This window comes from Myodes glareolus, chromosome 6 (genome assembly GCF_982192425.1).
Source record: "Myodes glareolus chromosome 6, mMyoGla1.1, whole genome shotgun sequence".
NCBI lineage: Eukaryota > Metazoa > Chordata > Mammalia > Rodentia > Cricetidae > Myodes > Myodes glareolus.
In genome coordinates, this window is record NC_142031.1 from 73,933,035 (window position 1) to 73,945,679 (window position 12,645).

General features: G+C 38.5%; 1 protein-coding gene across 4 annotated transcripts in view; it reads left to right on the forward strand.

Annotated features, from left to right (window-relative positions):
• The window catches only part of Grid2 (glutamate ionotropic receptor delta type subunit 2), a 1,407,776-nt gene that overhangs the window by 824,899 nt on the left and 570,232 nt on the right, over positions 1–12,645 (forward strand). For all 4 annotated transcript variants that reach the window (XM_048416269.3, XM_087907267.1, XM_048416268.3 and 1 more), the window contains exons 6-7: positions 1,512–1,685; positions 9,313–9,474. In XM_048416269.3, coding sequence (XP_048272226.1) covers positions 1,512–1,685; positions 9,313–9,474 — 336 coding nt within the window. The remainder of the gene's footprint in view (positions 1–1,511; positions 1,686–9,312; positions 9,475–12,645) is intronic.

Here is a 12,645-nt window from a genome sequence, read left to right on the forward strand (position 1 = left end):
ATTTCAGATTAATATCAAACACAAAAATAGAATTGTCAAGACACTGTTTAATTCTACTTTGTGAGCAGATAATGGAAAACTCAAAGTACCTAGCTTTGTCCAGACAAAGTTGAGGTGGCCAGTGAAATGATACAGACTGGGGAGAAGACGGCATTTAAACTGCTGAAAGCCACTGTTTCTGGTGCACTGAGGATTAGTCGCCTAGAACTTCCTGATGTTTCTGTGCATACAGCTGATGGCAGGTGCTATTTTCTTTTTAGAAAAACCTATATTTCATAAAGAACATAAAGAATGGGTGAGTTTTCTGGTTAACATACCACAAAGAATGATAATTTGTAATTGGCATGCTAAAGGACAAAAAGAAAATTAGCACTTGTCAGTGGTGTCTGATTCTCTTCATCATTCAGTATTGGTTCCTTGGATGTGAGGGAATGCACAACACAGTTCATAACTTATCACATGTCAAATAATTTATTTTCATTGCATAAGAAGCCATACACAGCAATAATCTGTATCTCGCAAAAGTTTCATGGGCTTAAAAGGTTCCAAATGGACATGACGGAGCACACGTTGCTTTAGTAAAGACTGCTGGGAAACTGAAATTTGTGTTTGTCACATTTGTTCTAATTCCAAGAAAGACACACACACACACACACACACATACACACACACACACCACACACACACACATTTATATATATAAAACATTATCATTTTTTATTATTTCTATGTCTGTTATTGGGCCTAATCTTCATATCTAATTTTAAAATGTACATGTGTATATGTATGGGCAGTAAAGGATGCATTCTCAGAGTCTGGCAAGTATTCATACACAAAGCCAAATTTATTTACATAGTGCTAGATTTTACTGACATGATTCACTCCATGCTAATCAACAGAACTTTGTACATTTATGTAACAACCACAGCAAGAAGATAATTCTTTTATCAGTAGTTACTGAGTACCCATTCCTTCCAATAAAAAACATATGTGGACATCAGTATAAAGATATTTTAAAATAGTGCATCCTCCTAATATCTTTGCTTAGTTTGTGTAAAACCACTATTATTACTGTATTATATTTTGCTAAGAGCAACATGGATCATTCTTACATTGCGTCTCCCTTCCTAGGTACACACAATATCTTGAAAGATATTAATGAATCATAAGCTATAATTGAATCTTATTTTGTGAACTTTCAATATTTTTCTCTTATGCTTTCAGCATAAATAGCTATTAAATTGCTTTTGAAAAGGCATATCAAAGCTATTTGGTCATGTAGTCTTGTTTAGGCATCCATGTTCAGAATTTAAAGCCACAGAAAGCAAATATGAATGAATTCACCATTTTGATAAATGCACATAGCTTTCATTTGAATGCTAGCTAAATATGAAGCAGCTGTGTTAGGGTAGCAGATTCCGTTTTACCTCCAGATAACTGCTCAGCAATTCTTTTGTGTTTCTGCTACTATATTTAAGAATCTGCTAATGCCTCCACTTCTTTTCTTTCAGGAAATAAATGATGTGGATGTCCAGGAGCTTGTCAGAAGGTCCATTGGAAGGTTAACAATTATTCGGCAGACATTTCCAGTTCCCCAGAATATAAGTCAGCGCTGTTTCCGTGGCAACCATCGAATCTCTTCAACACTGTGTGATCCCAAAGATCCCTTCGCTCAGAATATGGAGGTGTGTCCTAAAGGGCAGTGTGTGTCTCCCAGGGAGCATCTTTAGGGGCCTGGGATGACATCTCTGAGTGACACCAGACAGGGATGGCATGCATTATTGTTCTTGGGCACGTTCCCTCCCCTGGCATCCAAATGCCTTTGGCAGGGAGTGCAGAGAGCCTTTGTCTTTGATCCCTTTGATCCTATTGTTGAAAATAATGCCCACTCTCTTAATAAAAACACAATAAGTAAATCTTACTTCTTTCTAAGTGAGCAGATACAGGGCATTTTCTGGAGTAGAAACTATGATTGACACCCAAGACTGCTCTTCAAAGTATTAAGTGAATAGATTTGCTTGAATTCCATGGCATAAAAGACATAGATATTTATTCTCTCTTAAAAGAATCTCTAGGTTGAGGACCTTCAACTTTAAAACAGAAAAAGAAAAAAACATATTTAAAATTCATATATGCTGTGGAGCTGTGTGTGTGTGGAGCTCTGTGCCTATATAAGACTCACACAAGTGACAGTGTTCCCTTCACCATCCAAATTGTAGAAAGAATTTCATATTAAGCACAAATTTCTGTATCAGAGACTAGAGAGCACCAAGTTCACGAAATTACTCAGGGTGCTGGTCTTTAGACCACTCACTCAGACCTATTTTGTTTTGTTTTGTATTTTTTTCTTGAAGAAAAATCCTATCAGATATGTTTTTCCTTGTAGTGGAGATGTCAGTCTGTCCATTGGAAGCTAGTGTTAGAGAAAGGTACCAGCAGCAGGGCCCTGGAGAAGTTCTCCAGCCAGGCAACAGATGGGAGGAAAGAAAGAATCAATCTGACACCCTCACTCACAAGTGTTCAGTAGGGGGTTTTACTGAAAAACAGAGTTGCATGATACAGTAGTCCCTATGTGTGCCACAGTAGGGCTGGGATACTACTTGAGGATATTTAAAGATTAGTCACCATCAATTTTGCAAATCAGGAAAATAGCATATATTCCAGAAATGTAATCCTTTAAAATATTTAATATAGAAAATATTTTAATACCAGTAGCAAAACATTTGAACTATATAGAAATACAACCTAGAAAAACTAATTTATTTCCAATAATATCTCATAAGTTAATTTTGTAAAACCATGTCTTTGATAGCTAATTCCACAGCCCCCCCTTCACTGACAGGTTATTAAGAAGATTGTTGTTTTCCCTAGCATTTCCTCATATTTATTGGTGTTAAACCTGTGGTTCCAGGCTTATTGCCTTTTCCATTGGCTGTTTCTTACAGGGTTTTAAAGGAGTGTAGCCTTAGCCTCTTCTATGTAAGCTACTCTAAAGCCTTAACCTGCCAGTCTAAACATTAGTGCCACTTTGAATTTTACATTTGTGATGGATTCTTTACATCGTAACTCATTATGAGCATATCTGGTATGAAATGGTAGGAAGGAAAACAAAATAATTCATTTAGAATATTATGAAATATTAAAAGCTGTTCTTGTCCAAGGGTGTAGCAGGAAATATGAACTACATTTGAAAAATGTACATCACTGGCGACCATTTGTGGAGGGCAGAGAACATTAAAGAGCATTTGTTTAAAAGTATAATACAGGGGGACTGATCGAATGAGAGCTCACCAAGGCCAGCTGGACTGGGACTGAACGAGCATGTGATCAAACCACATTCTCTGAATGTGGCTGACGTGGGGGCTGACTGAGAAGCCATTGACAATGGCACTGGGTCTTGTTTTGTCTGCATGTACTGGCTGTTTGGGATCCTAGTCTGTTTGGATGCTCACCTTCCTAGGCCTGGAGGGAGCGGGGAGGAACTTGAACTTCCCACAGGGCAGAAAACCCTGACTGCTCTTTGGACTGGAGAGGGAGGAGGAGAGTGAGTGGGGGGAGGGAGAGGGAGTGGGGGGAATGGGAGGGTATGGGGTGGAGGGGAGGAAGTGGAAATTTTTATAAACAAACGAATAAAAAATAATAAAAAAAGTATATCCCTTTGTTTAGTTAACCACAGAGCAAGTATCTCTCTCTGTCGCCACACTTAGTACATAAGCAGGGGATGTAGAGACCTACCACCTGCCTTATCCACTTCTTCATTTTGTTCTCAAATCCACAGATGAAAGAGAACGAAACAACTAAGCTTTTATTGGAGGGGAGAATAGTTTGCTACATACGAACTTACTTGTTATATATGATAGAATTATACTAAGTATTTGCTAGGTGAAAAGGAAAACTAACAAACTTTTTTTAAAAAATTTATTTCTGTTTTTATCTCCTCTTACAATACAGTATTGCAATTTCTCCTCCCTTTTCATATGGGAAGATCTACATAAATAAGTGTATGAATTCAGAGTTCTTGAGTTTAAAGCATTCCACTGAAAACAGAGGACTTTCCTTGACCCTTTCTAAGTCTAAAGCTTCATCTCATGACAGTTAGAAAAAGCAACTGAATCGAGCCATCGTTTGCATTAAATTCTCACTGGGTTCTCACTGGCTGATGGTTGAGGAGTGAAGAGCTCCTAAGGTAAAGAGGCCTGCTCAGCTTAGCTCTGGGAAGCACGGCAGGAGAGTGGGACCACAGATGGATGTCTCAGCAGCGTTCTGCAGTGTCCACGTAAAAGTAGGGCTTAAGAACACAGTGTGCAAATAGGGCCCAAGTGTTCACCAAAGCTAGAAACTTGATTCGCCTTCATGCTGATCCACATGCTGAGAGAAGGTGAGGAACCAAGGACCTGGGGGGGGGGGGTGTTCTCCTAGCTAATACCTTTTAAATGTATTCAGAAAGGGTAGATAGGTTTAGGAAGCAGTGAAGACAAACCCCATGGACCTTAAATTAGCAATCAAACACCGAATAATCCAAGATTAGCTTAAGCTGCAAAATGAGTAACAGTGACTATGTGAGCAATGGAGTTTGAGAAAAGCAGCCCTCTGTGTGCTGAGGCTTTCTTAGATTGGGTGCTAATGAAGAAAACAAAGAAGGTTCCCGACATTTTCTCCAAGAAAAACTGTCTTCCCGTTGATCGTGTTAAGGCTGAGAATGCAACTTAGAAATAGAAATCTGACTTTACATAAGAAAAAGTCATTACAAAAAGTGCTTCAGTGCATTAGAAAATACACAAGATTGGAGATATTAAGAGGTTACCTCAATGCTTTAACAAGGCTTGCTAAATCATGGAAGGAGCATTCAGTAACCTAGCAGATGTGATCACAATGTCATTATATTGCGATTGAGGAATGAAAAGGAAACTGTGACAAGCGGATCAAAGTCCCAGAGGTGGACTTACAATTACAATTTTCACAGCAAAGTAGAAGAGCTCTTTTAAGATTAGTATACTAAATTTAAATAGTCTGCTATATTAATCATTTTTGTATATGTTATAGACTATCTTAGGAGATACTTTGTATACTTTACATGGGAAAATAGGGCTTTCTTTAAACCAAATAAGATCAAAATAAATCTTCTTGAATAGTTTTTTTAATCTGTTTACTGCGTTGGAAGACTACCAGTGTTACTCATTACATGTTGGGTTCATATGATGTTGGCAATTTTCTGCAGAAATCACTAGGGAAACTTTGAAAAGTTCAGCAAGGCAGCTATCACTCAGACATTATCAATACTAAGGTTAAAACACCAGTAAATTCAGTCAATAGAAAAAGTACAAGTGTTAAAAATATTATCACGTAGCTCCTTTAAAAAGCTATAACATTAAAGATTTATAAAATTAAAGTATTTCAAATAATCAGTCAACCAAACTATATTTTCCCTCTAAGCCACTGAGTGAAATTTAATTACCTACGTTTGTCTATCACGTCTATAAGATCTGATCTACCTAGAACACACTTTACGTGAATTCCGTGGCACCGAGTACATTCTGGTGTCTACAGCCTGTCACCAGCTGTTCTCTTACTGTCGGTTTGAGAAGTGTGGACTCAGACCTTCAAGCTTGACTAGGCGAGCATCCTCTCCATGGCCATTCACAAGCTTCTGTCCGTCAACTTAATTCTCCAAGTGTCAATCTCCACTTGAACAAAATTGTAAAAGACATAAACCTATAAGAAAAAGATTAATAGCATTACATAATGAAGGTCAAAACTGTTAGTATTGACTTGTAATAATCCTTAGGGTTGAAACTCCATAGAAATAAAGTAGTCCCACAGCCAAGTACAAACAATCTAGGTGGAAATGCCTTGGTCTGACAGCTGTTCAAAATTGTTACTTTGAAGGCGAATTCAATATGATCACAGTACAAGTCAGGTCTGCTGTGAACCACTTTAACACTGTCTCGGACTCTGTGTCAAAAGCACTTTGCCAAGATCAAGAAAGAGATCGTCTCCCACTCGCATCTCCTAGGGAGCTCAATCTTCATTAACATGTCAGTCCTAGTTACTAATCTTCTTATGGAAAGGAGAAACAGGAGACAGACAGAGGGAGAGATGTGACATGACAAGCAGCCTAGAAACTGTACTTGGCAGTAGTCAGCAGAAGGGCAGAGGGTATTTTAGGGCAACTGGCAGATGGTTCCTGGAGGTTTGCTGGTGTCAGAGAACAAGTGTTGTGGCGTGAAAACTGTAAAGAACCAGTGACTAGGTTCTGGGAGAACGGCGACAGGAGTGCAAGATTCTTAGATGTGACATATGCTGTATTTTCAGATAGTCATTCATGGGGAAAATATGAATGTGTGTATAAAACTTGAAATTGCCTTTTTAAATGCTGAGAAGCAACTTGGCATCACGGTGTGGGAGAAGTCAAAGATCTCATAGAGAAAGTGACCATAAGGTCAATAGATGGTGTTAGAAAGGAGATGAGAGAACATGAGACTCAAAGGACAATGGGTACCTGTTTGAGACAGAAGAAATAGACTAGGAAAACGAGCAGGTCAGAAAAGTTCAGCACACATTTCTGACCCAGCTGGTTGCAATGTGGACACAAGGAGAGAAGTGGTTAGGGGTTGAAGACATCTATCACATGTCAGTATCAAAGCATTTGCCTTTATGATGAGCATAACTACTCAGGAAACATGTCTTAGGTATGAAAAAAATACTATTTGACTAAAGTGTCAGATATGGCAAAATCCCGGCAAATTTTTCACATCTTAACTTCTGTCATATTCACCTTTTTTTCCTTTTTATCATTTTTTAACTCATTTTGAAAATTGCTCATCAGAATCTAAGTATGTTCTAGGTTGTTTGGTAAACAAAAATGAGATAAAAATGAATAAATGATAGATAGATAGATAGATAGATGATAGATAGATAAGAAAACAAAAGTACAGAAAAGAAAGCACATACCACATGTATCTCCATTCACAACTTTGGAAAAAACTTAACACTACATCAGTTTTTAATAGAGGGATGAACTAAGAGTTCTTGGAACCACAAAAAGGATGACTGTGTCAAGAACTTCAGGGAAGGAGAGGCTTTTGTCTTCAGCGACTGACATGGTTTCCCCTGCTTCGGTAGTTAACCTCATACCATGTATAGAGAGTGGTTCTGGTTATACACAGTGAATCAAAGAAGAACCAGAAATGGGATAGGTGGTTGGGGACAGTAAGAGGCTGAGTCATCAGGATGAGAGAAGGATAACAGAGTGCAGAAACATTAGTGGGACCAGGTTTGTATTATGTTCCTTTAAGAAACTATCATACAGCAAATTACTTTTTAAATAAAGGACCGCCTACATCATAAGACAAAAGAAAGAGTTATCAGTGAAGGAGTCTCTTCTGCAGTCTAATCTTTGAACAGAAATCAAGGAAGTTCATTCAGAGAAAGAAAAGGCACATGGAAGGACTCTCTCAGGCCATCTCACATGAACATTTAAAGCGAAGGGAGAGGCGAATAGAGACGGTGATGGAAGCAGGTGTGAGGAAGGCACAGGACAGGCTGGGAAGCAGGTGTGAGGAGGGTCCAGGACAGGCTGGGAAGTAGGTAGAGAAGGGATACAGGACAGGCTGGGAAGCAGGTGTGAGGAGGGATACAGGACAGGCTGGGAAGCAGGTAGAGAAGGGATACAGGACAGGCTGGGAAACAGGTGTGAGGAGGGTCCAGGACAGGCTGGGAAGGACGCATCGTTGCAAGTTATTTTGAAAACTCTGCCAAAAGATTGCCATATGTTATTGAATATGACTTGCTCATCTTTAATGTGTCTTTAACATTTTCCTTTTGGATCCTTTCAATGTTCTTTTGACATAAATTTGGATTCATAGGCTACTTTTAGCTTCAGCTCTCACACTTCATTCATAATAGATTTCATCCAATCTCACCTCGTTCCTCCAATAATTCCCTGTGTGGGTAATAGTAACAACAGTCCGCTCCAATAGTTCCTTATATGAAACACTTCAGAGTCACAGAGTAAACCATCATTTTTCATACCTCTTTAAAGAAATACCCACGTCTACTAGTGTGACTTCTATAAAGTCACACATAAAAATATGCATAACAAACACAGATGATTAAAGATTCTCTGAGTTGTGAAAGGAAACCCACAAGTCATTATTGGGAAGTTCTGTCTAACAGCTATGCATAGCATCAAACTCTAATTGTCCCAATGGTTGGATCTCGCAGCGTTCTGCAAAGTTCCAGGATGACACCGTCAATTTCCGTCTTGACTAGTTAACAATCACCGACAATCCTTTTAGCCTCTCCTTGGTTTTCAGGGGGAAAACTGTGATGATGTCACACTTCAAAACCCGAGAAGGCCGGAGCTTGAAGGTGAAATGAGTTTCCATCACTACCTCTCTTGTTCAGTTAGATTTTACATCAAATTATCCTTCTGAGACGCAGGAATGTAACTTTTTACAGCTTTTATTGACTTCTTACCTCTTTTCATGTTCATTCTTCCTGAATAAATTCTAATCTCTTTTTAAAAATTAGATAGTTTTGGTAATTATTTGATAGTGTAGCTCTGGAAAGAGTTCTTTAAGGTTTGCCAGAGATCTTGGGGAAAACTCGACTGTAATTCGGTTGCTGATCGGAGTAGAAAGACTTGTGGTTACTGTAGACCAAGGAGTAATAGCACACAGGCACAAGCTACAGGTTGGTTCCTAGCATTTATCTTGACAATGTGTCAGAGTGTCTATGAATCAGCACAGCACTTGGTATGCATCTAGACTTTCTGACTGCGGATGCTTTCGATAATTGTCCTTCATGTTTACAGACTTCTCCACAAGCACACAAAAGTGACTGCTTTCCTCCATGGGTCCTATGACACTCATGGAAGATCAGCGTTGATGCAACATAGCTGATTCCATAGGAAAAACCAAAATGTAGAGACTTGACATCTTCAAAAAAATATTACTATTCAGTGTCCCTTCCAATCTGAATCTCTTGGATGTCTGCCTCTTTAGAGAAGAATAAAAACCTTCAATGAACGACAGATTTTTTAAGAATTGAAACTGACAATAGCCTTGCCTCTGTCAAAAACTACTTTATTTTTTTTAATCTTATCTTTCATACCAAATAATCTGGACAAGCAATTGACGTATACAGTCAGATAGACCTTGTTCTCAGTGGCAAAACAGCCTCAGGAACAAAAAGAGAAACATTCTGCTTGGTAAGAAACTCAGTGTGCATGAGTGAGCTGCCGAGCTGCGCCCTCTCCGTGTGGATGGCTGGAGTGGAGGGTCTGATGAGCGCTGTCTAATGTCTTTCCAGATTTCTAACCTTTACATCTACGACACGGTGCTTCTGCTCGCAAATGCTTTCCATAAGAAGCTGGAGGACCGCAAGTGGCACAGCATGGCAAGCTTGTCCTGTATCAGAAAAAACTCAAAGCCCTGGCAAGGAGGGCGGTCCATGCTGGAAACTATCAAGAAGGTAACTATCTGTGTGCAACACTGCACAGCTCTGCACTGTCAGGCAAAGCTGGCTGAGGTGTGTGCGACCAAGTGTCTTTCACAAGTTTGTTCTCTTTCTTACTGATGCAAACTCAGATGCAGTATTTATAAAAAACAAAGACATATAGAAAAAAAAGATCTTATTTATAAGATCAAGTATGCAAAATTAAGAACTGGAGGGGGTGAAATTTTAATTGCCATGGTTTGCTTTTAGGGTAAAAAAAAATCCAAGGTTTTTTGTTTGTTTATTTTTTAATATTACAAGGCACAAAACATTGTTTCTTTGTCCTTTGATTTATCGACCACACCATCAGCTGAAAACTCTCACAATAGATTCCGTGGTTTCTCATTTAAGTAACACAAGATAAGCCACTGGATGTGAGGATATTTATCTTTTAAAAAAAGACATGATTCATAAACAGTTAAGACGTTGTTGCATTGTCAACTATTTTGGTACCAATTGTATCCTTCTTCTTCACTGTCACTGTGTGACCTGCTGGGGTGGGAAACCTGCTCCATCCCCAGAAGGCAGCTTAGGCCATTCATCTTTCCTCGGTGGTAAGGGAACACTGCAGTTGATTAGCCCCTTTGTCATGTCGTCCTTGCTGACATTCTCCGTTTGTCTCGGGCAGCTTCTTTGATTTAAAGCAAAATGATTAATAAAACAAACAAATTTCTCCGGTACCCTTTACACAAGGAGACAGAGCCACGAGGAGGTTTGTGTTGTTTACCTTACCCATTCTTTCCCTTTCCTCATATGCTCGCCTTTATTTCCTGAAACAAAGGAAAAATGGCAAACCATTTGAAATATGCACACATTTAGAGAAGACAGAAAAATGTTTAACGAAAATATTTAGCACTGGGCGTAAAATGGATGCGCAAAGCACAGGAAGTGAAGGGGTGAGCTCCTTCAGAGGTAGAAGAGGCTGACATTTCTGTTGCTACCATTTCCTCTGTTCCATTTCCTCTCACTTGGCTGAGAATTTAGGCATCTACCAAGTTCTAAAGAATTGGATGTGTCGAACACACTGGCAGAGGAACAGGGTTTCTTTTTGTTGTTGTTGTAAGTGAATAAAGCAAATAGAAATTAAGGTGTTGCCAAAATCTCCTGACTCTATCTCTGTAGACAGCTGGCAAATGTGACTCCAAGGGATGTTGTTGAACCAGAGTCTGATCTGCCAATTTATTAATTCATGATTTGAAGAAGACACAAAAATCTACATCTATCTTTTCTCCTTCAACTTTCTCACAAAGAGGGAAATATGGCCTAGGGGGCTGCTTAGAAGATGCCTCCTCAGTGGGACTGGCAGTAGGAAGGACAGAGAAACTGTCACATGTGGGTGTTTTAGTTTTAGCTGTTTGAGATGTAAAAAGATACTGTTGCACTTCTATAATTGAAGCAATTATTCAACACAGTAATTACGAAGTATTATCTTGAAGGGCTATTTTAACTTTTACCTGCAAGCATCTAACTCATTTTCAAAGGGGAAGTATGAATTTCATGTCCAGGAAACTAAGTTTAACCAATAATGATGGCTTGTCTTGCAGTTGAAGTTGACCTTAAAAGGGTGGAAGTAATTTTCCTCAATTATATCTTTTCATTTTCCTCCGAACTGAAGTGTTTTGGTTCATCCTATTACAATGTTGGGAATGATGACACTGCACACACTAAAACATTGTGAGCGTGTTGAGCTCATATAGCAACTCAGGAAAGCAGAGAGTCCAACATACTTAGCCAAAGCCCAGGAAGTAGGTAACCCTGTTTAGTTGTGAACTGAGGCTGAAGTGATTAACAATGAAGCTAGGGACATTCTCCATTAACATTAAATATGCAGGTGTTGTATTGGTATTTCTTAGCAGCCTGTCCAGATGTGGAGCCCAAGAGGAAAGGACAGGCAAAGCCTAGTAAGAGAATACCCGTGTACATCACAAATGAGTTCTGAAATTTTATTATTATAATGTTAATATTGCCGTGATAGCATTTGGAACTATAGTCATGTGAACACAGTGCATCTATGTTAAGGGCATGTTATATACACTTTACACAGGTGTACAATATTGGCTCATTTTATATAAACCATGCAGAGTACAGATAAAAATAAAAATGATCTTCTGACCCGAATTAATTATGTTCCCAAGACCAGGATAAAACAAAAGCTTTGGAAGATAATGCAGATGACAAAACAAGTATAAGTATTTAATGAAATGGCAGGATGTCATTCTCACTGACTCCTGTTGTAGCTCTAAAATCTAGCACTGGAAATGGTAATATATTACAAATAGAAGGGATGTTTGCTAACAGGAAGTAAAGGAAGAATGTTGATGGAAATTTCTGTCCTGTATGATCCCACAGCCATTCAGTCACATAGAAACACACAGGCTTATATTAATTATAAGTTGTTTGGTCTATTAGCTCTGGCTTATTAATAACTAGCTCTTACAACTTAAATTAACCCATAATCTTATCTATGTTGAGCCAAGTGACTTGGTACTTTTTCTCAATGCAGCATTTTCATTTTGCTTCCTCTGTGTCTGGGTGACTTCTGTAGACCGAACTTTTCCTCTACCCGGAATTCTCCTAGTCTGGTCACCCTACCTGTAATTCCTGCCTGGCTACTGGCCAATCAGTACTTTATTAATGCAAGAGCATTATCCCACAGCAGAAGAACTCCTTTTCTTTCCCACAAACTAGACATGCAGAGTATCAGACCCCATATTTATATATGATCTTTAAAAGTACTATAAGTTTAAATAGTGAACTTTCTACAATATAGCATCTATATTATTCCCCATTGACAATCAGTCCTAAAAGATTTAGGTTCTCTTCCATTGTTCCATTGTAACTTGGGCCTAATTACATTTATAATGCTCAGTATATGTATTTAAGTATATGTGTTTATGCATATGTATATATTATATATGTGTGAATTTATATGTATATCTATGTATGTGTGTATATGTGTTTGTGTTGTATCTAAATATATATGTATGAGTTATATATGTGTGTATATATGCTGCATATATAGATATGCATTGTTTGCACATGTATACATCTTTAAATGTTCTCTACATACGTGTATTATATATATGTGTGTGTGTATATATGTGTGCTCTGTGTATGTGCAGTATGTGTGTACATACACACATGCTA